Genomic DNA, 23,742 nt, shown 5'->3' on the forward strand with positions numbered 1-23,742 from the left:
ACTTCAAATCAACTATTTGAAAAGATGACTAGATGTTGAGAATTTGCTAGGTAAAAATAATGTGGGGGTGTGGGGAGAGGACACCAGAGGAAAAGAAGAAAAACAAAAATCACCCGAGTATGATGGTTTCCAGGAGTAAAGTAAGTGGAATGGTAAATTTCCTGAGCACGGTGAACATCGGCAAGCTGTCAGGAAAAGATTCAAGTATAATATCATCAGACACCAGGTACTTTTTTAATGCCTTACATTTTTAATTAAGCCCATTAATTTTCCAAATTAAATATAAGGAATTAACCTTAATTATCACACATGCTACTAATAAGTCATATTAAATAATAAAAAGAAATGGAGATTCAATAATTTCATGCCACTTTTACTTACTAGCAATTCAAAACATCATACTATCCAACTACTACAAAGTTTGTGCTAAAAGATTATATGCAGTGTGAACCAATATAGCCTTTGACAAATCAAGTTGGGACTATGTATGGACAGTCATTAAACAGTCCTAACCTAGGACCTAATTACTTCTTGCTGGGAAACTTACCCTAAGATAATAACCCAAAGGAAAGAAAAAAAATCGTGTGCACAAACATGTTCATTGCAGTAATGTCTTTGGGGAAAACATCAGAAACCACCTGAATATCAGACAAGGCAATGATTAAATAAATTATGATAAATCCACTTGAGGGAACATTATACATTAATTCTATAATATAAAACTTTACCACTCTTCGAAAACGAATGTTAAATAAATCAAGGAGGTGACAAAACTATGTACAGTCTACAACTGTAATAAAATACATTCTGTATATGGAAAAAGACTGAAAGTGAGTATTTAAAATAGTATGTTAGAGGATAAAATTATGGGTAATTTTTCCCTAAAACTTTATGTAATGAGACCACATTCACTGCCTTTCAAAAATACTTATGAACCTTTCACCCACTCTCAAAACCCAGAGATTCCAGGACACAGTTCAATGCACAGCCACAGACTGCCAGGGCTGGAAAAACCCACCTCCATCTGCTTCCAATGTGACCCTGAGAAGATGGTGACCAAAGAAAGGAAAGCCAGAACCACAGCGTCTGGGGGGTGGGATGGGCAGCTCCTCCTGACCAGACCTGAGGAGGGGTTTCACACTACAACCAGAGAGCAGTGCAGAAAGAATTTTCAGGAACTTCACTTAAAAATGTCTTATGAGACTGGTCTGAACTGCCTTTTTCAAAGCAAGACAAAAAAAAAAAAAGTCTTATTATTTTCCATTAAATTCAAAAAGTATTTTTAGATGATGCCTTTTAAAAGCAGATAAGGGGAATTCCCTGGCAGTACAGTAGTTAGGACTCTGCGCTCTCAGTGCCGAGGGCCTGAGTTCAATCCCTGTTCGGGGAACTAAGATCCCATAAGCCATGCAGCATAGCCAAGAAGAAAAAAATAATAAAAAAATAAAAACAGACAAGGATACTTAATGGTAAAAAGCTGAATGTTCTTCCCCCTAAGATCAGGAATAAGACCACTCTCACCACTACATCTATTCCACATGGTAGTTGAGGTTCTAGATGGGACAATTAGGCCAAAAAAAAAAAAAAGTATACAGTTTGGAAAAAAGAAAAGAAAGTTGTCTCTATTTTCAGATGATATATACAGAGAAAATCCTAGAAATCCATTAAAAAATATTATTAGAACAAATGAAGTAAGTGTACAGGAAACAAAATGAATATACAAAAATCAACTGTACTTCCATACACTAGCAATGAGCAATCCAAAAAGGAAATTAACAATTCCATTTATGATAGCATCAAAAAGAACAAAATTCTTAGGAATAACGTAACAAAACCAGTGTAAGAATTGTAATACACTACAAACTACAAAATATTGTTAAAAGGTGAAAGAAGATTAAACGGAAAGACACTCCATGTTATGGATCAGAGGCTTAATGTTGTTAAAATGGAAATACTCCCCAAATAAATCTATAGATTCAACACAGTCCTATCAAAATTTCAGCTGGCTTTTTTCCCCCAGAAATTGACAAACTAATTCTATAATCAATGTGGAAATGCAAGAAAACCAGAAAGCCAAAACAATCTTGAAAAAGAAGAACAAAGTTGGTGGACCCAATTTCAAAACTCACTACAAAGCTACAATTATCAGTATTATCTAGTACTAGTTTAAAGATAAACATTTAATCAAAGCAATAAGATTGAGAATCAAGAAATAAATCTTTCCAATTACGGTCAATTAATTTTCAACAAGGGTGCCAAGACAATACAATGGGGAAAGAACAGTCTTTTCAATAAGTAATGCTGAAACAACTCAACATTCACATGCAAAAGCATGATTTTGGACCCCTACCTCACACTATATAGAAAAAATTATGTAAAAATATATCAAAGACCTAAATGTAGGAGCCAAAACTATAAAACTCGTAGATGAAAGAATAGGATTATATCTTCATGACCCTGGGTCAGGCAAAATTCTCTTAGACACAATACCAAAAGCACAAGCAAAAATAACAAATATAAATATATCAGACTTCCCCAAAATGTAAAACTTTTATAAATAGATAAACAACATGTGATAGATATATACAATAGAATACTATACAGTCTTACTAAGGAATGAAATTCTGATACATGCTACAACATGGATGAAACAAAAACATTATGCTAACTGAAATAAACTGGACATAAAAGGACAAATATTGTATGATTCCATTTGTATGAAATATCTAGAATAGGCAAATTCATAGACATAGCAAGTAAAATAGAGTTTACCAGGGCCAGGGGGATGGGGGAATGGGGCATTCGGTTTAATGGGTACAGAATTTCTGTTTGGGATGATGAAAAATTTCTGAAAATAGATAGTGGTGATGGTTGCTCAAGATGGTGAATATACTTAATGACACTTAACTGTCCACTTAAAAATAGTTAAAATGGTGAGTTTTATGTTATGTATATTTTACCTTAATTATTAATTGAATTTTTAAAAACTTAGAACTTCTGTGCTTCAAAGTACACCATCAAGAGAGTAAAAAGACAATCCACAGAATAGGAGAAAATGTTGCAATCATATATATAATAAAGGACCTGTATCTAGAATACCTAAAGACTTAAAACTCAATAATTAAAAGATAAATAACCCTGTTAAAAAATGCGCAAAGGACTTGAATAGACATTACTCCAAAGAAGCTATATAAATGACCAATAAGCACATAAAAAGATGGTCAATATCATGAATCATCAGGGAAATGCAAATCAGAACCACAATAAGATACGACATCACAACCACTACGATAGCTATAATCAAAAAGATAGACAATAACAAATTTGGCAAGAAGGTACAGAAATTGTAAGCCTCGTACACTGCTGGTGGGAAAGTAAAATGGCACAGCCACTTTGGAAAACAGCTTGGCAGTTCCTCAAAATGTTAAACACAGAATGGCCATACCCCCCGCAATCCTACTCCTAGGTATAGACCTAATCAATAGCAATTCTGTTCTTCCACTTCATCAGGCCAAAAACCATGAAGGCATCTTGGTCTTTCTTTTTCTTATACCCTACATGTTATTCATCAGGATACTGTGTTAGCCCTTTCTTCTAAATATATCCAGCACCCAGACTATGGCCTCAACCTCACACTAAAAATAACCAGGGCATCCTTGGAGAAATGGCAGGAAAAGTCCAGATAAATCTGGGACATCATGTACCAGGAAGCAAGGAAGTAATCAAAGACTACTGGGGCTCTAGAACATAGGAGTCAACTCAAAGAGGCTCCCACTGACCTGCGATGATATAATTTGAACATCAAAAGAAGTATTTATATAATGAATTAAAACATTAAGTAAATGAAACAAATAGAATAATGGAACAGAATAGAGAGCCCAGAAATATACCCACACAAATATAGTCAACTAATCTTTGACAAAGGAGCAAATACAATTCAATGGAGATAGACTAGCCTTTTCAACAAATGGTGCTCAAACAACTGGACATCTACACGTAAAAAAACCTGAATCTAGACACAGGCCTTATACCTTTCACAAAAATTAAGTTCAAAATGGATTATATACCTAAATGTAAAACAAAAACTTCTGGAAGATAATGTAGGAGAAAATCTAGATGGCCTTGGGTTTGGCAATGAGTTTTTAGATACAACACCAAAAGCACAATCTGTGAAAGAAAAAAATGATGGTGGAACTTCATTAAAATTAAAACTTCTGCTCTGAAAGACAGTGTTAAGAGAATGAAAAGACAAGCCATAGACTGAGAGAAAATATTTGCAAAATGCATATCTCATGAGGGACTTGTTTCAAATAAATGAAAATGCATGAGTTAATAATGATGGTAAAAAACAAAACAAACAATAAACAACAACTCACTATTGAAGGTGACAGGACACTAATTTATTACTCTGAACATTTATAAATAAAGCTTTATGCTGCCTTTCCTGTATGATATGGTGAATGAAAGTTTGTATTTATTGAGGAACTTTAGACAATTAATGTAGAAGGGGTGATATAGTTAGAAAATCATCATTTTTCAATTTGAAATGAAATAATGGATCTAGACAATGATCATCAATAGAGGCTAAAACCATTAGGGGAAAAACTGATGGGAAACATTCTAATGAAGGAACCAGACTGACCCCTTAAAATCATTAAAAGTGGAACTGATCCATTAAATATCATTAAAGGTGGGATAAAACATTATGTATCCCATGAGGTGATGCAGTAGAAAGAACCCAACATCACCAATAAACTGATGTTGCCTGAAAAATTGAATCTGAATCTGATCAAGCCTCTAGGACCAACTACCAGTTTATGGAAAACAGGGGAGAGAGAGAAACATACTACATGACACCACGTATAAGCAATCTTCCTTCCTTCCTCCTCAGTCTCACTTGCTGAAAGCCTTCCTCCTCAGTCTCACTTGCTGAAAGCCTTCATCTTACCTCTTCTGCTATGCATGTAGAGAAGTGTTGAAGAACACTTGTAATAAAGATGTTTGTAAGATCACTAAAACAAGAAGGCCTCATCTGCGAGGCAGAGACCCCCAGTGCGGCTGGGCAGCTATGAGGGTAACTGAAGGCATCCCCACGCTGCAGGTGGGCTCAGAGACAGGGCAAGAGGATATGTAGCAACACAGCAATAGCACCTACCACAGGGAGTTTTAATACAAATTTAAGACAATTAAGGAAAATTGACGGTCCTAATCCCAGAAGGAAACAACAAAACAACTAAAATATGTAACTAAAAACAGTATTGGACATTTTGTTTTTCACAACAACCACAATCTGTCCTTTCCAAACAAGAGTGAAAGGCAACAGGCCTAATTTCACATTTCTCAGTTTTATATGTACTTTCTCCTTCTGGTCTACCTCCTACCTGCCACTTTTCTTCTCTCCCTATACAAACAGGTTTCCTTCCATTTCTGTCACCCTTTGGTCAGACTTTATTTTCCCATTATTCACATCTTTTTCATAAGGTTTGTCACCCTAATGTGTGTTCATTAGTCTACATATTTCACACCACGTTTTCCAATTTATAGGATGACTTGGTCTTTGTACACTTCTATTTTCATTTTTGCAGTGACTTTTAACAGAGTAGTCAAAGGACCATAAAATAAATGCAAATGCAGATTTCAGAAGTATATATCACATACGTGAAAATAACGTCTGTCATTTATTTTTCCTTGTACCAAGGCTGACCTACACCAAATCTGACAGAATATTCCTGCTTTTTTTTTTTTTTTTTTAAAGAAAGATTTTTTTGACGTGGACCATTTTTCATTTTTTTATTTTTTATTTTTTTCGGTACGCGGGCCTCTCACTGTTGTGGCCTCTCCCGTTGCGGAGCACAGGCTCCAGACGCGCAGGCTCAGCGGCCATGGCTCACGGGCCCAGCCGCTCCGCGGCATGTGGGATCTTCCCGGACCAGGCAGGAACCCGTGTCCCCTGCATCAGCAGGCGGACTCTCAACCACTGTGCCACCAGGGAAGCCCTATTCCTGCTTTTATAAAACTGTGATGAAACCAAAAGTTACACAGAACCATATTCGTATAAATGAATCTTCCTGAATAAATCAAACCTTCTCTATCTTGATTTCTATAGATCTCACATTCTATCTTCAGACTTGAACATAAAGAAAAATATATCAGCTTTTTAACATTTCTAAAGCATTACCAAATTAAATTCAAAACTCTACCTTATTTTCTTAAATTATGGAATATTATTGTCTTCTATATGTAGCCCAAGCAATATCTTGAAAAATCAAAGCTGGTCTTTGTGACACTAAAAGCAAACGATTGAAGACTCCGATCAACCATTATCCTGCACTCTACCTTAATTTACTTGTGCTTGATAATCCACTTATGTGGTTTCCAATGTAGAGGAGAGGCAGAGGAAACAGCTTCAATAAAAAAAGAAAGAATATTTGGTTAGTACTCCAATAACATTTTCTTTCATATATAAAAACGGTGACATTCACTCCGCATCAGTAAGCAAATCATTCTGAGTTCCTTTCCTTGCAATGACTATATTTTCCAGAATCCAGAACACATCATGACTTTCTCCATGTGATCAAAAAATAGTTAGGCAGGAAGTGATATCCATAATCATGGTGGTGGTGTGGAGGCTGGATAGAAATGGAAATCTTGACCTTGCCCACATTAGTAGACTATTTCCCTAAAAGAAAGCTCTGAATAAGCACCTATCTTAGGTGGAGACCCCTAGCCAGGTTGGTGAGTTGAGGATGGGTGTTTATCGCTTATAAACTATATAAATATAGTTTATGAATGAGATTCAGAAGGCCATTGAAAAAGTGTGCAAACTTCTGTTATCTATGCATATATGCACTTTTCTGGACAAAGGCAAAGGTCTATATCCCACTGATGTGTCACACAGTTGGTGACACTTTCAAAAAGTTATACAAAAAGTTATACACTTTCAAAAAGTGTATACTGGCCACATTACTTTGGAGTTACTTTATTTGCTTTAAAGGCCTAGAATAATTAAATATCTACCAAGGTTAAACAATGTAGCTTGTACTTGAATTAGGTTTATCGAGCTCTGAGCTCCTGAATTATTTTCTGATTGTTAAGAGAAATATTATTCAGAACACACTGAAAAAGAGACAAAATGTAACACCTAGTCTTCCATAAACGAAAAAAAAATCCCTTCATAAGCTCATACAACTTTTAAGAACTTTTTAACTAATATAGTACTCCATAGCTATCAAGATGAGTCCAACATTTCTTTTTCCACTAAAAAGACACTAAGCGTGCAACTCAGATAGTTTTTGAAAGATTTTTTTTTTTTTTTTTTGCGGTACGCGGGGCTCTCACTGTTGTGGCCTCTCCCGTTGCGGAACACAGGCTCCGGACGCGCAGGCTCAGCAGCCATGGCTCACAGGCCCAGCCGCTCCGCGGCATGTGGGATCTTCCTGGACCGGGACACGAACCCGTGTCCCCTGCATCGGCAGGCGGACTCTCAACCACTGTGCCACCAGGGAAGCCCCTTTTGAAAGATTTTTAAATACTATGTGTCATCTGCAAAAAAGTTACAGAATTTCTTTATTAGGAAATTTGCTCAAGAAACATAAGCAAGATAATAGATCCAGGACCTTCCCTTTTATTCATCAACATTGTAAGTGAAAAATGTTTGGACCTGCCATATCAGTAAACAAAGGATGTTGCAGCCTGATGGCTTGATAGCCACTACAGCCCCCTGAAAGTGAGCCCTGAGGGAACTCAGGATGGAGACAAACGGGCTGCCCACTGCCAAGCCCTCACTGCCAAGCCCTCAGTCAGTGCAGTCACCCCCATGGTGCACCCTGAGGAGACTCAGGATGGAAAGGAAGAGGATACTGGTCCCAGATAGCTAAGGTCACATCAAAGGAGTAATTTCAATGAGCCAAGACTCTTGCATCTTCCCATACATAGAAAAGCACTAAATTCATTAGCTTGAGATACTATCTGGCTTTCTTTAACTAACAGTAATCTTTTGAAGTTCCAACTACCTGGTCTTTTTTGCAAAAACTCCTGTATATGCTGGCCCTTCCCTCACCTCTTTAGAGCAGTCCCTCAGAGCCACCTGAGCTATCTGAGAGACTGTCTCCTGGGCTTAAGTCCTTGTTTTGTCCTCAAAATAAAACATAATTCTCAACTTTTGCGTTGCACATTTTTTTTCGGTCAACAACATTCTGGTTAACAGTGTACAACTGACTCAACAATCACACAGCTGGTGATATTACAACTTTAGAGGTTCTTAGGTGTTGAAGAGAATCAGTTGCCCCATTTCCATATACAATTCAAAATAAAGACAGTACTGACTTCTAGTTTCTGGTAACCACGGGCTAAATTATTTGTGCTAGTTCCCCTGCTGATTAATCAATGCATTAATTAATCAACTTTATAATTTGATAAGTTAGATATGCCTGTTTTGAATTCCAGGGGAACACTAAAAGAACTGAAACAGAGGAGTTCCACGGTGCACAATTAAACACTATAATTCACCAGTAAGATTTAACTAATTTAAAATTTTAGGCACCTATGGGAATTCCCTGGCGGTCCAGTGGTTAGGGCTATGCAATTCCACTGCAAGGGGCACGGGTTCTATCTCTGGTCGAGAAACTAAGATCCCGAATGCCGCGAGGTGCAATCAAAAAAAAAAAAAAATTAGGCACCTAATCATACAGCCTCAAAATACATAAAACAAAACAAAAAACCTGGCAGAAATACCAAGAGAAATAGACAAATCCATAATCAGACATAATGGCTGTAGCAATATCTCTCTTCTCACATACTCTTAAAATGTGACTTTGACACTCCCTTCCATCCAGAGGTAGTGTCTATGTCCCTACAGCAAAAGGCAACTGGAACACAGAAAAAAGGCATCTCAAAAAAACCTACAGCAAACAATACACTTAATGACGAAATATTAAAAGTTTCCCCTTTGAGATCAGACAAAAATGCCATTTCCATTTCTATCAACATTGCACTGTAGGTCCTGTGCTATACAGTATGGCAAGTAAAAGAAGTGAAAGTTAGAATGTTGCAGATACAAAGACAATATACAAAAGAAAGATAAAAATATGTATCTGAGAAGTGGAATATGTCCTGCCATATCAGTAAACAAAGGATGTCACAGTCACCAGCCATTGCAGCCACCACCTTTGCAGCCACAGCCTATGGTGAGCTGGCGAGCCCTGAGGAAACTCAGGTTATGAAAACACAGGATACTGGTCCCAGATAGCTGAGATGCATCTCAAAGGAATGATTTCAGTGAGCCCAGACTCTTGCATCTTCCCATATATAGAAAAGCTCTAAATTCCTTAAGTTGACATATCCGGTTTTCTTTAATTAACAACAATCTTTTGATGTTCAGACCACCTGCCCTTTGTTGCAAAACTCCTATATGTCCTGGCTCCTCACCTCACCTCCTCAGAGCACTTCTCTCACAGTTACTTGAGATGCTGCCTCCCAGGCTTGAAGTACTAAAAGTTCCCGCCGTATAAAACATAACTCTCAACTTTCACATTGTGAATAATTTTTTAGTGGATATACTTCTAACTTTCCAAATAATCTGGGGATGTTTTGGCCGTGCCATGCAGCATGCAGGATCTTAGTTCCCTGACCAGGGATCAAACCTGTGCCCCCTGCAATGGAAGCGTGGAGTCCTAACCACTGGACCGCCAGGGAATTCCCCTGTTTTTAAAAGATACATGCAATAGCAAAAAAAAAAAAAAAAAAGATGTACCTCAGAACAAATCTAACAAAAACTGTTAGAACTCTATAGAGAAAATTATAAAACTTTACTGAGGGCAGTTAAAGAAGGGGTATGCATACCATGTACATGGATTGAAAGATTCAATACTTTAAAGATGTCAACTCATTCCAAATTGCTTTAGAGCTTCAATGCAATTCCAGTCAAAATCTCAAAAGGTTATTTTTCATGAAACTTGAAACCTGCTTCTAATATTCACATAAAAATGTGAAGAACCAAGAACTTAGGAGGAAAGACTTGCTCTACCAGATAGCAAGACTTTGCATAAAGCAATAGTAATTACGACTGTGAGGTAATGGTGCAGAAACACAAATAGACAAATGAAAAAGCATGGAGAGCTTAGAAATATATGTGAACAATAGTACCATGATATAAGTGGCACAATATTAAGGATAAACTTTTCAGTTGAGTCTGCGACAAATGAAAAAATTAAATGAAATTGTACCATTACCTCACACCATCCACAAAAATCAACTCCAAGCAGATTAAAAACCTAACTCTGAAAAACAATACATCTTTTATCTAGAAAAATATCTTCATAACCTCAGAGTAGGGAAGAATTTCCTAAATAAGAAAAATAGTGATTAATTATTAAGGAAAAGACTGATAAAATTTAACTGTTTTAAAATTAAGATTCCTTTTCATGATAAGGAATACGTGATAAAGGAATACAAGATAAATAATAAAGAAAATAAAAAGATATGAAACAGAGTGGGGAAATATATTTGTAATGCTGTATATAACTAACAAGAGGACTATCATTAATATATTTTTTAAAACTCCTACACAAATCAGTAAGAAAAAGACATCAACCCAACAGAAAAATGGGCAAAAGTCTTGAACAAGTATTTCACAAAAGAGGATATCCAAATGGGCACTAAAAAATGAAAAGGCACTCAACCTCATTAATAAACAGGGAAATGCAAATAAAATCCAAGAAGATGTCATTATGCACCCACCAGATCAGCACAATTTAAAATGACTGGCATACCAAGGATTGGCAAGAATAAGGAGCAATAGGGACCTTCATGCACTTTCGTCACTTTCGTCAGGAGTAGGAACTGGTACAACCGCTTGGGGGAAGAGTTTGCCATTATCTACTCAAGTTGACAATATGCTCACCCTAGGAGTCAGTAGTTTCACTTCTTGATAAGCTTCCCAAAAAACTCACGCACATGTGCTGTTTCGGACTGAATTGTATCTGCTCGAAATTCACATTTTGAACCCCTAGCCCCCAAATGACTGCATGCGAAGATAGGGCCTTTAAGGAGGTAATTAAGGTTAAATGAGGTAATAAATGTGGGGTCCTAATACAATAGGACTTGTGTCCTGATAAGAAGAGGAAGGGACACCAGGAGTGCATAGGCACAGAGTAAAGGCCACATGAGGTCACAGTGAGAAGACAGCTGTCTATATGCCAAGGAGAGAACTCTCATCAGAAACCAACCCTGTTGGCACCTTGATCTCGGACTTCCAGCCTCCGGAAGTGTGAGAAAATAAACTTCTGTTAAGCCACCTAGTCTGTGATATTTTGTTATGGGAGCCTTAGGTGACTAATACTTGTGCACCAAGATCCAGCTATCAGTATGTTCAGAACAGTACTTTTTATTTTTCTAGGGCCCAAACTAGAAACAACCCCAACTACCATAAACAGTAAAACAGATAAATAAATTGTAATATATTTATACAATGAAAATAAAAGAATATGGCTACACACAACAATGTGGATGAATCTTACCAACATAATATTAAGTGAAAGAAGCAAGATACAAAAGAATATATAGAGTTTAATTCTCTTTATATAACATCCAAGAATAGGCAAACCTAAACGACATAATTCAAGGATACATACAAATTTAGAAAACTTACAAAGAAAGCAAGAAAATTATTAATACAAAAGTCAGAATAGTGGGTAAAGAAGGATTTTGTGATCCCATCTCATGACGTAGGTAATGATTACAAGGGTAATTATTCATTCAACTACACAGTCATGTATGATGCCTTTTTTCCTATGTCTAGATCATATTTCACAATTGTTCAAAGTATTTAAAAATTATATCATAAGCTAAGTGTAAGCAAGCCCAACAATACTCTGATTTTTCTTTTGATGACTGGGTTAATATCTTTCCTATACTTCAATATTTTGTTTTTCTCTTTTTGTGGATGTCCCTGATTATTGATGCAGTAAGCGTGTGCTTAGTCGACCTGATGAATAATCCAGAGCTAGATGCCAGTGTTTTTCCAGGCCTGAGAGACATGGCAGTGAACAAACCATGTGAGGTCCTCAATCTCTAGGAACTGCAGTCTGATTTAACCTCCCTAAATCAAAAAATGTCACCATGATCGATTTAATACCACCTGTCGTATGGGATTGCTCTAGGAATGAAATGTCTGGCCTCATGCATGTCACCCAGCAACTGTACAATAAAAGTCAGTTCCGGGTTTCCCTGGTGGCGCAGTGGTTGAGAGTCCGCCTGCCGATGCAGGGGACACGGATTCGTGCCCCGGTCCGGGAAGATCCCACATGCCGCGGGGCGGCTGGGCCCGTGAGCCATGGCCGCTGAGCCTGTGCGTCCGGAGCCTGTGCTCCGCAACGGGAGAGGCCACAACAGTGAGAGAGGCCCGCGTACCGCAAAAAAAAAAAAAAAAAGTTAGTTCCATTCCACATTCCCAGGAAGGAATGGCAGTTCTCATGTTTCTAGTTCCACCGTGGAAAAAAACCTACGTATATCAAAATGTGTTTATTCGTCATTCTACTCACAACTGTTATCAATCCAAGCTAAAAATGAAAATTTAAAACAGGGATCAACAAATTGGGAGGGCCCAAGAGATAAATCTAACCCATCTTTTATTCATGCAAATAGTTTTATTAGAACACAACTACACCGATTCATGTATATATGTATCATCTACAGCTGCTTTCATGGTACAGAGCTGAAGAGCTGCAGCAGAGATGGTCTGGCCCACAAAGCCGAATTAATTGCTATCTGGTCGTTTACCAGATAAGCTTGCCAATTCCTATTAGAAAGCTTTGTCATTTCAGAAGACACATAGTATTTATTTAATATCCATTGCTAAGCACATACTTTTACTATTATTATGTTACATTAGTGGACCACTGAATGATATGAAAACTTTATTAAGAAGTTTCTACCCATTGCCAGCAGGAAGCACATGTGTATAGAAACGGACCTGTACTCTTAAGATCACTTTGTAATTCTATAGCATTTCTACATCTTCCATCATAGCTTTATGTACTTTCCATCACATACCTTAATAGGAATTTTCTTGTCAAAATCAGGGAAGTGAATTACTTTATTTAGCTTGGACACATATAGTATCATTATGGTAACTGCCATCTAAAGAAAAGGGAAGAGAAAAACTTCAGCAAAATATCTGGAAAGACTATTTGAGGTACAAACACATCATCAAAAGAAAAGAGATTCACCAAAAATATATATATATCTGAAAAGTCCATTTTCTAGGTTCCAAAAAACCTATTATTCCTTGAAATATTAAAATTGTTTTTCTTGCCACCGTATAGATTGCACCAGAACTATAGGCAAAAAGTATAACATCAAATATAACGTATATACGATATCTCAAGGGGCTCAAGGAACGACAACAGTGGGAAAAAGGAACTGTGTCCCCAAAACTGACCAGAGTGACCACAGTCGGTGAGGCTGCTTGTTGATCCTAGACCATCCTTCCTATGTACTGAGCATATGGTCACCTTACCCCAGAAAGTAAGTGTGGGGATGAAAGGAAGGGGGAAGGGAGGCAAACTCCACACATAAACATATTTTGTAAAGTATAATATTTCTATAACACAAAAGTCAAATTAAGAGGAAAACCAACTTTAAAAGGGATTTATTTTTCTCTCCAATCTAGCCGGTGTTGCAAAAACATCTCATTCAAATGCTATTAATCTGGATTACACCAGGTATATCAGAAATACTCCAGATTATTATTATAAAATAAAAAGTTTTAATATCATCTTTCTACACACATTTTAGAACTTACTTTTCTCCACATTAGGATGCAAAAATTTAAGGTCTCCTTCAAAATGATTATCATCCTAAACCTTGAGCCCGAGTGTACAAACTTAATACTTATAATAGATTTATATAACACAAGCCCACCCTGAATTATAATTGTAGTTTGTATATATGACTTACTTTATAATTCTTACAGAAATATACCAACACTTGTTTAAAATATTCTGCAATTCAGACTTTTAAAATTTGGTCTGCTGGCTTCTTCCCCCACAAATTGCAAATCATAAACGTTTTTACCTTAATTGAGTACAATCCAGTGAATTTATTTGCCTTGGGCATTACAAAGGGCACATTACCACATATTATTGATCTTTTAAAGTACTTTTTAACATATTTTCACACTGCACCATAAAGATATCAATTTTTTGACCTTAAGGAAAGATATTGTTCCCTCATGATTTTTGTCTCCCTAAAATGATGTGCAAAGAGTACCTTATTAGCAAAACATTTAACTAGAATAATGTTTAATCATATAAATTCCAGATTCACAATTTAAAATTTAGTTAACAGATACAATTTTTATAATTTTAAGTTTTTCTCCTTATAGACTAAAGGAAAACGAAAACAAAAAAACTTTGGTGCCTGTGTTACCACGTGCCTACTAGAAATCATCAGCATATGACCAAAAAAGTAAAAAAGCCACAAATTAATGGAAAATTGTTTGAAAGTTTATCCAAGTTTATCCTTACACTTGAGAACAAACATCACAAACTTCAGGAAGGCAAGTGCAAACATGTTTTGTTTGGCCTGTAGAGAGTTTTATGAAAATATGAATCTGTTGCCACCATTTACAAATTAGGGGGTTTGATGTAAAAATTAGATTTCTCTGATCCCTAGTGGGCCTCACCTCATCTCCCTAACCTTTTTCTTCTCAGGCACAGTGGCTTAAACTGTGCACACTCATCTGTTACCCAGCAGACCTTGGAGGCTTTCAGTCTGCTGCCCCCTTGCTTTAGAGTAATTAAATTCTATTAAGGAAGTTAAAATTAGTTGCTTTTTCCTACAAATACAAGTGCTCCTAAATTGTAAAATGAAATAAGATGTGTGTCACTACTTCATGTTGTTTCACCGAAAGTACCATGGTCCTCTGCCAGCTGAACAAATTCGTAAATCACAGTCTTAAACAAAAGCACTTAAAATTTCATGATGTGTACTGACAACTAATTAAGAGGGTAATTTTTTTTTTCACTTACCTGTCCAATTCCAAGAACAATTGGTGATGGGAAACTACAAAAAATATAGAATAACAAATAATATTAGCAACTGATAAAAAAAGTTGAAGACAATATACAACACATAATGATAGGAGTTATTAAAAAGTCTTAGACTTTTTTTTCAGTCTTAGTGAAATTGTCAAATTTGTTCATTTCTTTTCCATTTTTTAAACTGATCATTGCTAAACTTGGCAAACTTCTATTGCCCCTTGAGGCAGACTGTCATATTAACAAACAACACAATTGTATATGTAGAAAGCTAAAGTAATCTGGGGATAAATTACTAGAAATAATAAATAACTTTAGCAAGGTTACTGGATACAAGATGAACACACGAAAAAAATCATTTCTATGTCTATATATCATAAAAACACAAAGAACATAAAATTTTAAAGGTATTCATTTACAATAGCACCCAAAAAACATCAAATAACACTAACTGGGTATTTTATGGTAATAAGGAATTATTTTTACTTTTTTTAGGCATGAAATAATATTGGGGTGGTAGGTTTTTTTTTTAACAAAAAAGTCCCTCTTGTCTTTCAGAAATTCATATTGAAATGCATATGACAATACATTTTTAATTTGCTTCAAAATAATCTTGGGGGAGAGGTTGGGATTGAGAGGAGGAGTGATATAAATTTAACAAGGTTGTTGAAACTGGATGATGGCTACATGGAGATCCATTATACGGTTTTCCTTTCTTCAAAATAATATACCCAGGTACAAATCTAATAAAAGATTTCCAAGAAATACCTCTACATAGAAAACTATAAATCAATATTTAAAAAATTAAAGAAGCCCTAAATAAATTTCATGGATTAGAATCAATATTGCCGTGAACCATTATCCACACACTGACCTATAAAATCAAATCTCTCTGTAAAAACACGAGCAGGTATTTTGTGGAAACTGACAAACTGATCCTACGACTGAATGCAAAGGCAAAAAGCAAACATGATCCAAGATAATCCTGAAGAAAAACAAAGTTGGAGGAATGACTCTACTGGATGCCAGGATTCTTTTATTTATTTATTTTTGGCTGCACCACACTGCATGCAGGGATCCTAGTTTCCCGATCAGGGACTGAACCTGTGCCCCGCAGTGGAAGCACGGAGCCCTAACCACTGGACAACCAGTGGAGTCCCCAGGATTCATTTTAAAGTTACAATAAATGAGAGAGTGCAGTATTTGCACAATGATAGTCTAACAGGACAAAGCAAGAGAACACACATGGGGACAGATACATAGCTTTATGGAAACCTGATTCATGACAAAGATGACCATGCAAGCAGTAGGGAAATGGCCCTAGGTAACTGGAATCAGAATCTTAACCCCTACCTCATACCATACTTAACAAGGCAGCACATCACTTCACCGGGCTCACTCATTTTCCAGCCCTTCACTGGCTCCCAGTCATTCTCTCAGGCCACTAAAAAAGGGGGAATATCACCTAAAAAACCACCACCACCACCACCAACAGCAACACCTCAGCCCTCAATCTGTATGTCAGAGGGAAACATACCTATTTCAGATAGGGTAAGAAAAGAATAAAGAACCAACCTACCTTATCAGAGAAAACTGAATGACTGTCTAGACAGCACCACTGTGAGAATAAAATGAACTCTAATGGATGCCAGATGTGCCACCAGACACCCTCTTCTGGACTGAAGCACTCATTCTCCAGTCGCTCAAGAGCAACCTCAGCTGAAGAAAGCTGTCTTGCCAATAGCACCCCCACTCCCTGAGAGCAGCCTGTGTTCCAAGCCTGTGTGTCTGTGCAGGGGTATAAAAGCCAGGGGCTTTCACCCCAATTCAAGACAACTCTGTAGAGCCCTTCCAGCTCCAGAGGGCTTGGGATCAGGCTTTGTTGTGATAAAGCACAGCCCAGCTTCTCCCTCTACCTAATCCTGCTTCCCTCACTCCCCAACAGGGGTGGGTCCCAAGAGCTCCACCCAGTATACTTCCCCTGTACCTGAGAGTCTCCTTGCCCAGTAATACAACCTGCAACATGAAGCAAAATAATAAAACCACAACATAAACAAACAACAACAACAAAAGGCTTACAGAAGGAAGACAAAGAGATCAGCCTAGAAGAGAATATAACACAGAGAGAGAAGGCACCCTTTGTAATTGCTTCCAGCTACGGAACACCTTAATAAGAAGATATCAATAAAACAAGAGCTCAAAATTGAGATAACAAAGCAATCAAGTGAGATGAAAAGGGGACCTACAGATCTAAGGAAAGCAACTGAGGATCAAAACAACATAACTGGGGGCTTCCCTGGTGGCGCTGTGGTTGAGAATCTGCCTGCCAATGCAGGGACACGGGTTCGAGCCCTGGTCTGGGAGGATCCCACATGCCACAGAGCAACTAGGCCCGTGAGCCACAACTACTGAGCCTGCGCGTCTGCAGCCTGTGCTCTGCAACAACAGAGGGCGCGATAGTGAGAGGCCCGTGCACTGCAATGAAGAGTGGCCCCCGCTTGCCACAACTAGAGAAAGCCCTCGCACAGAAACGAAGACCCAACACAGCAAAAATAAATTAATTAACAAACTCCTACCCTCAACATCTTCTTTAAAAAAAAAACAACATAACTGGGGGAGGACCTTCAAGATGGTGGAGGAATAAGACGTGGAGATCACCTTCCTCCCCACAAATACATCAAAAATACATCTACATGTGGAACAACTCATACAGAACACCTACTGAATGCTGGCAGAAGACCTCAGACTTCCCAAAAGGCAAGAAAATCCCCACACACCTGTGTAGGGCAAAAGAAAAAAGAAAAAACAGAGACAAAAGAATAGGGACAGGACCTGCACCAGTGGGAGGGAGCTGTGAAGGAGGAAAAGTTTCCACACACTAGGAAGGACCTTCACTGGTGGGGACGGGGGGTGGGGGTGGGGGGAAGCTTCGCAGCCAGGGAGGAGAGCGCAGCAACAGGGATGCAGAGGGCAAAGCGGAGAGATTCCTGCACAGAGGATCAGGGCCGACCAGCACTCACCAGCCTGAGAGGCTTGTCTGCTCACTTGCAGGGGCGGGTGGGGGCTGAGAGCTGAGGCTCAGGATTCGGGGCTTAGATCGCAGGTAGAGGACCGGGGTTGGCGGCGTGAACACAGCCTGAAGGGGGCTAGTGTGCCACGGCTAGCCAGGAGGGAGTCCGGGAAAAAGGCTGGACTTGCCTAAGAGGCAAGAGACCATTGTTTCCGGGTACGGGATTAGAGGGGATTCCCTGCCTGTCTGCCCACAGAGGGCAGAGCACCGCCTAAACAAGCTCCAGGGAAAGGCGCAAGCCACAGCTATCAGCGTGGACACCTGACACGGACATGAAATGCCAACGCTGCTACTGCAGCCACCAAGAAGCCTGTGTGCAAGCACAGGTCACTATCCACACCTCCCCTCCGGGAGCCCGTGCAGCCCACCACTGCCAGAGTAGTTACAATGTCACGCTGTTACAATGTCAAGCCGGCCTCTGCCGCTTCAGGCTCACCCCACGTTCCGTACCCCACCCTCCCCACAACCTAAGCGAGCCAGAGCCCCCTAATCAGCCACTCCTTTAACCCCCTCCTGTCTGAGGGAAGAAAAGACGCCCTCAGACGACCTCTACGCAGAGGCGGGGCCAAATCCAAAGCTGAACCCCAGGAGCTGTGCAAACAAAGAAGAGAAAGGGAAATCTCTCCCAGCAGCCTCAGGAGCAGCAGATTAAATCTCCACAATCAACTTGATGTACCCTGCATCTGTGGAATACCTGGATAGACAACGAATCATCCCAAATTGAGGAGGTAGACATTGGGAGCAACTGTAGACTTGGGGTTTGCTGTATGTGAATGACTAATTTCTGATTTTTATGATTATCTTAATTTAGTTTTTAATGCTTGTTATAATTGGTGGATTTGTTTATTGGTTTGGTTGCTCTCTTTCTTTTTTTATTACCTTCTTAATTTTAATAATTTTTTATTTTAATAACTTTATTAATTTATTTTTTTCTTGATTGCTTGCTTTTTTTCCTCCCTTTTCTTCTGAGCCATGTGGTTGACACTTGGTACTCCAGCCAGGTCTCAGGACTGAGCCTCTGAGGTGGGAGAGCCAAGTTCAGGACATTGACCCACCAGAGATCTCCTGGCCCCACATGATATCAATGGGCAAGAGCTCTCCCAGAGATCTCCATCTCAACACAAAGACCCAGTTCCACTCAACGACTAGCAAGCTCCAGTGCTGGACACCCCATGCCAAACAACTAGCAAGACATGAACACAACCCTACCCATTAGCAGAGAGGCTGCCTAAAATCATACTAAGTTCACAGATACCCCAAAACACACCACCGGACGTGGTCCTGCCCACCAGAAAGACAAGATCCAGCCTCATCCACCAGAACACAGGCACCAGTCGCCTTCACAAGGAAGCCTCAGGGAGCCACTGAACCAACCTTACCCACTGGGGGCAGACACCAAAAACTACAGGAACTACGAAACGGCAGCCTCCAAAAAGGAGACACCAAACGCAGTAAGTTAAGCAAAATGAGAAGACAGAGAAATAGGCAGCAGATGAAGGACCGAAGTAAAAATCCACCAGACCAAACAAATGAAGAGGAAATAGGCAGTGTACCTGAAAAAGAATTCAGAGTAATGAAAGTAAATATGATCCAAAATCTTGGAAATAGAACGGAGAAAATACAAGAAACATTTCACAAGGACCTAGAAGAAGTAAAGAGCAAACAAACAATAATGAACAACACAATAAATGAAATTAAAAACACTCTAAAAGGAATCAATAGTACAATAAGTGAGGCAGAAGAATGGATAAGTGACCTGGAAGATAAAACAATGGAAATAACTACCACAGAGCAGAATAAAGAAAAAAGAATGAAAAGAATTGAGAACAGTCTCAGAGACCTCGGAGACAACATTAAACACACCAACATTCAAATTATAGGGGCCCCAGAAGAAGAAGAGAAAAAGAAAGGGACTGAGAAAATATTTTGAAGAGATTATAGTTGAAAACTTCCCTAATATGGGAAAGGAAAGAGTCAATCAAGTCCAGGAAGTTCAGAGAGTCCCATACAGGATAAATCCAAGGAGAAACATGCCAAGACACATATTAATCAAACCATCAAAAATTAAATACAAAGAAAAATATTAAAAGCAGCAAGGGAAAAGCAACAAATAACATACAAGGGAATCCCCATAAGGTTAACAGCTGATCGTTCAGCAGAAACTCTGCAAGCCAGAAGGGAGTGGCAGGACATATTTAAAGTGATGAAAGGGAAAAACCAACAACCAAGATACTCTACCCAGCAAGGATCTCATTCAGATTCAATGGAGAAATTAAAACCTTTACAGACAAGCAAAAGCTAAGAGAATCAATCACCACCAAACCAGCTTTACAACAAATGCTAAAGGAACTTCTCTAGGCAGGAAACACAAGAGAAGGAAAAGACCTACAAAAACAAACCCAAAACAATTAAGAAAATGGTAATAGGAATATATATACTGATAATTACCTTAAATGTAAATGGATTAAATGCTCCAACCAAAAGACATAGACCAGCTGAATGGATACAAAAACAAGATCCGTATATATGCTGTCTACAAGAGACCCACTTCAGACCTAGGGACACATACAGACTGAAAGTGAGGGGATGGAAAAAGATATTCCATGCAAATGGAAATCAAAAGAAAGGTGAAGTAGCAATACTCATATCAGATAAAATAGACTTTAAAATAAAGATTGTTATAAGACACAAGGAAGGACACTACATAATGATCAAGGGATCATTCCAAGAAGAAGATATAAGAATTATAAATATATATGGACCCAACATAGGAGCACCTCAATACATAAGGCAAATGCTAACAGCCATAAAAGGGGAAATCGACAGTAACACACTAATAGTAGGGGACTTTAACACCCCACTTTCACCAATGGACAGATCATCCAAAATGAAAATAAAAACGGAAACACAAACTTTAAATGACACATTAGACCAGATGGACTTAATTGATACTTAGAGGACATTCCATCCAAAAACAACAGAATACACTTTCTTCTCAAGAGCACATGGAACATTCTCCAGGATAGATCATATCTTGACTCACAAATCAAGCCTTGGTAAATTTAGGAAAACTGAAATCGTATCTAGTATCTTTTCTGACCACAACGCTATGAGACTACATATCAATTACAGGAAAAAATCTGTAAAATATACAAACACATGGAGGCTAACAATACACTACTAAATAACCAGGAGATCACTGAAGAAATCAAGAGGAAATCAAAAAATACCTAGAAACAAGTGACAATGAAAACACGGTGACACAAAACCTATGGGATGCCGCAAAAGCAGTTCTAAGAGGGGAGTTTATAGCAATACAATCCTACCTCAAGAGACAAGAAACATCTCAAATAAACAACCTAATTTTAAACCTAAAGCAATTAGAGAAAGAAAAACAAAAAAAACCCAAAGTTAGCAAAAGGAAAGAAAACATAAAGATCAGTTCAGAAATGAATGAAAAAGAAATGAAGGAAACAATAGCAAAGTCAATGAAACTACAAGCTGGTTCTTTGAGAAGATAAAGAAAATTGATAAACCATTAGCCAGATTCATCAAGAAAAACAGGGAGAAGACTCAATAGAATTAGAAATGAAAAGGGAGAAGTAACAACTGATACTGCAGAAATACAAAGGATCATGAGAGATTAGTACAAGAAACTATATGCCAACAAAATGGAAAACCTGGAAGAACTGGACAAATTCTTAGAAAAGCACAACCTTCTGAGACTGAATCAGGAAGAAATAGTAAATATAAACAGACCAATCACAAGCACTGAAATTGAAACTGTGATTAAAAATCTTCCAACAAACAAAAGCCCACAACCAGAAGGCTTCACAGGTAAATTCTATCAAACATTTAGAGAAGAGCTAACATCTATCCTTCTCAAACTCTTTCAAAATATAGCAGAGGGAGGAACACTCCCAAACTCATTCTACGAGGCCACCATCACCCTGATACCAAAACCAGACAAAGATGTCACAAAGAAAGGAAACTACAGGCCAGTATCACTGATGAGATAGATGCAAAAATCCTCAACAAAATACTAGCAAACAGAATCCAACAGCACATTAAAAGGATGATCAAGTGGGGTTTATCCCAGGAATGCAAGGATTCTTCAATATACACAAATCAATCAATGTGATACACACCATAGTAACAAACTGAAGGTAAAAACCGTATGATAATCTGAATAGATGCCGAAAAGGCTTTCGGCAAAATTCAACACCCATTTATGATAAAAACCATCCAGAAAGTAGGCACAGAGGGAACTTACCTCAACATAATAAAGGCCATATATGACAAACCCACAGCCAACATTGTTCTCAATGGTGAAAAAGTGAAACCATTTCCTCTAAGATCAGGAACAAGACACGACTTCCCACTCTCACCACTATTATTCAACATAGTTTTGGAAGTTTCAGCCACAGCAATCAGAGAAGAAAAAGAAATAAAAGGAATCCAAATCAGAAAAGATGAAGCAAAGCTGTCACTGTTTGCAGATGACATGATATTATATGTAGAGAAGCCTAAAGATGCTACCAGAAAACCACCTGAGCTAATCAATGAGCTTGGTAAAGTAGCAGAATACAAGATTAATGCACAGAAATCTCTTGCCTTCCTATACACTGATGATGAAAACATCTGAAAGAGAAATTAAGGAAACACTTCCATTCACCATTGCAACAAAAAGAATAAAATACCTAGAAATAAACCTACCTAGGGAGACAAAGGCCTGTATGCAGAAAACTATAAGACACTGATAAAAGAAATTAAAAATGATACAAACAGATGGCGAGATATACCATGTTCTTGGATTGGAAGAATCAACATTGTGAAAGTGACTATACTCCCCAAAGCAATCTACAGATTCAATGCAATCCCTATCAAACTACCACTGGCATTTTGCACAGAACTAGAACAAGAAATTTCACAATTTGTATGGAAACACAAAATACCCCAAATAACCTAAGCAATCTTGAGAAAGAAAAATAGAGATGGAGGAATCAGGCTCCTGAACCTCAGACTATACTACAAAGCTACAGTAATCAAGACAGTATGGTACTGGCACAAAAACACAAATGTAGATCAGTAGAACAGGATAGAAAGCCCAGAGATAAACCCATGCACATATGGTCACCTTATCTTTGATAAAGGAGGCAAGAATATACAATGGAGAAAAGGCAGCCTCTTTAATAAGTGGTGCTGGGAAAACTGGACAGCTACTTGTAAAAGAATGAAATTAGAACACTCCCTAACACCGTACACAAGAATAAACTCAAAATGGATTAAAGACCTAAATGTAAGGCCAGACACTATAAAACACTTAGAGAAAAACATAGGCAGAACACTCTATGACATAAACCACAGCAAGATCCTTTTTTACCCACCTCCTAGAGTAATGGAAATAAAAACAAAAATAAACAAATGGGACCTAATGAAACTTAAAAGCTCTTGCACAGCAATGAAACAATACAAAAAGACAACCCTCAGAATGGGAGAAAATATTTGCAAATGAAGCAACTGACAAAGGATTACTCTCCAAAATATACAAGAAGCTCATGCAGCTCAATATCAAAAAAAAAAAAAACCCAATTCATAAATGGGCAGAAGACCTAAGTAGACATTTCTCCAAAG

At 38.1% G+C, this 23,742-nt stretch overlaps 1 protein-coding gene across 1 annotated transcript in view; it reads right to left on the reverse strand.

Annotated features, from left to right (window-relative positions):
- SLC35D2 (solute carrier family 35 member D2) overlaps positions 1–23,742 on the reverse strand; it is a 53,744-nt gene that overhangs the window by 22,270 nt on the left and 7,732 nt on the right. The window contains exons 2-5 of the mRNA XM_060013518.1: positions 15,030–15,063; positions 13,051–13,137; positions 6,337–6,404; positions 114–185 (exon numbers count right to left, since the gene is read on the reverse strand). Coding sequence (XP_059869501.1) covers positions 114–185; positions 6,337–6,404; positions 13,051–13,137; positions 15,030–15,063 — 261 coding nt within the window. The remainder of the gene's footprint in view (positions 1–113; positions 186–6,336; positions 6,405–13,050; positions 13,138–15,029; positions 15,064–23,742) is intronic.

Source organism: Delphinus delphis, chromosome 6 (assembly GCF_949987515.2).
Source record: "Delphinus delphis chromosome 6, mDelDel1.2, whole genome shotgun sequence".
Classification (NCBI taxonomy): domain Eukaryota; kingdom Metazoa; phylum Chordata; class Mammalia; order Artiodactyla; family Delphinidae; genus Delphinus; species Delphinus delphis.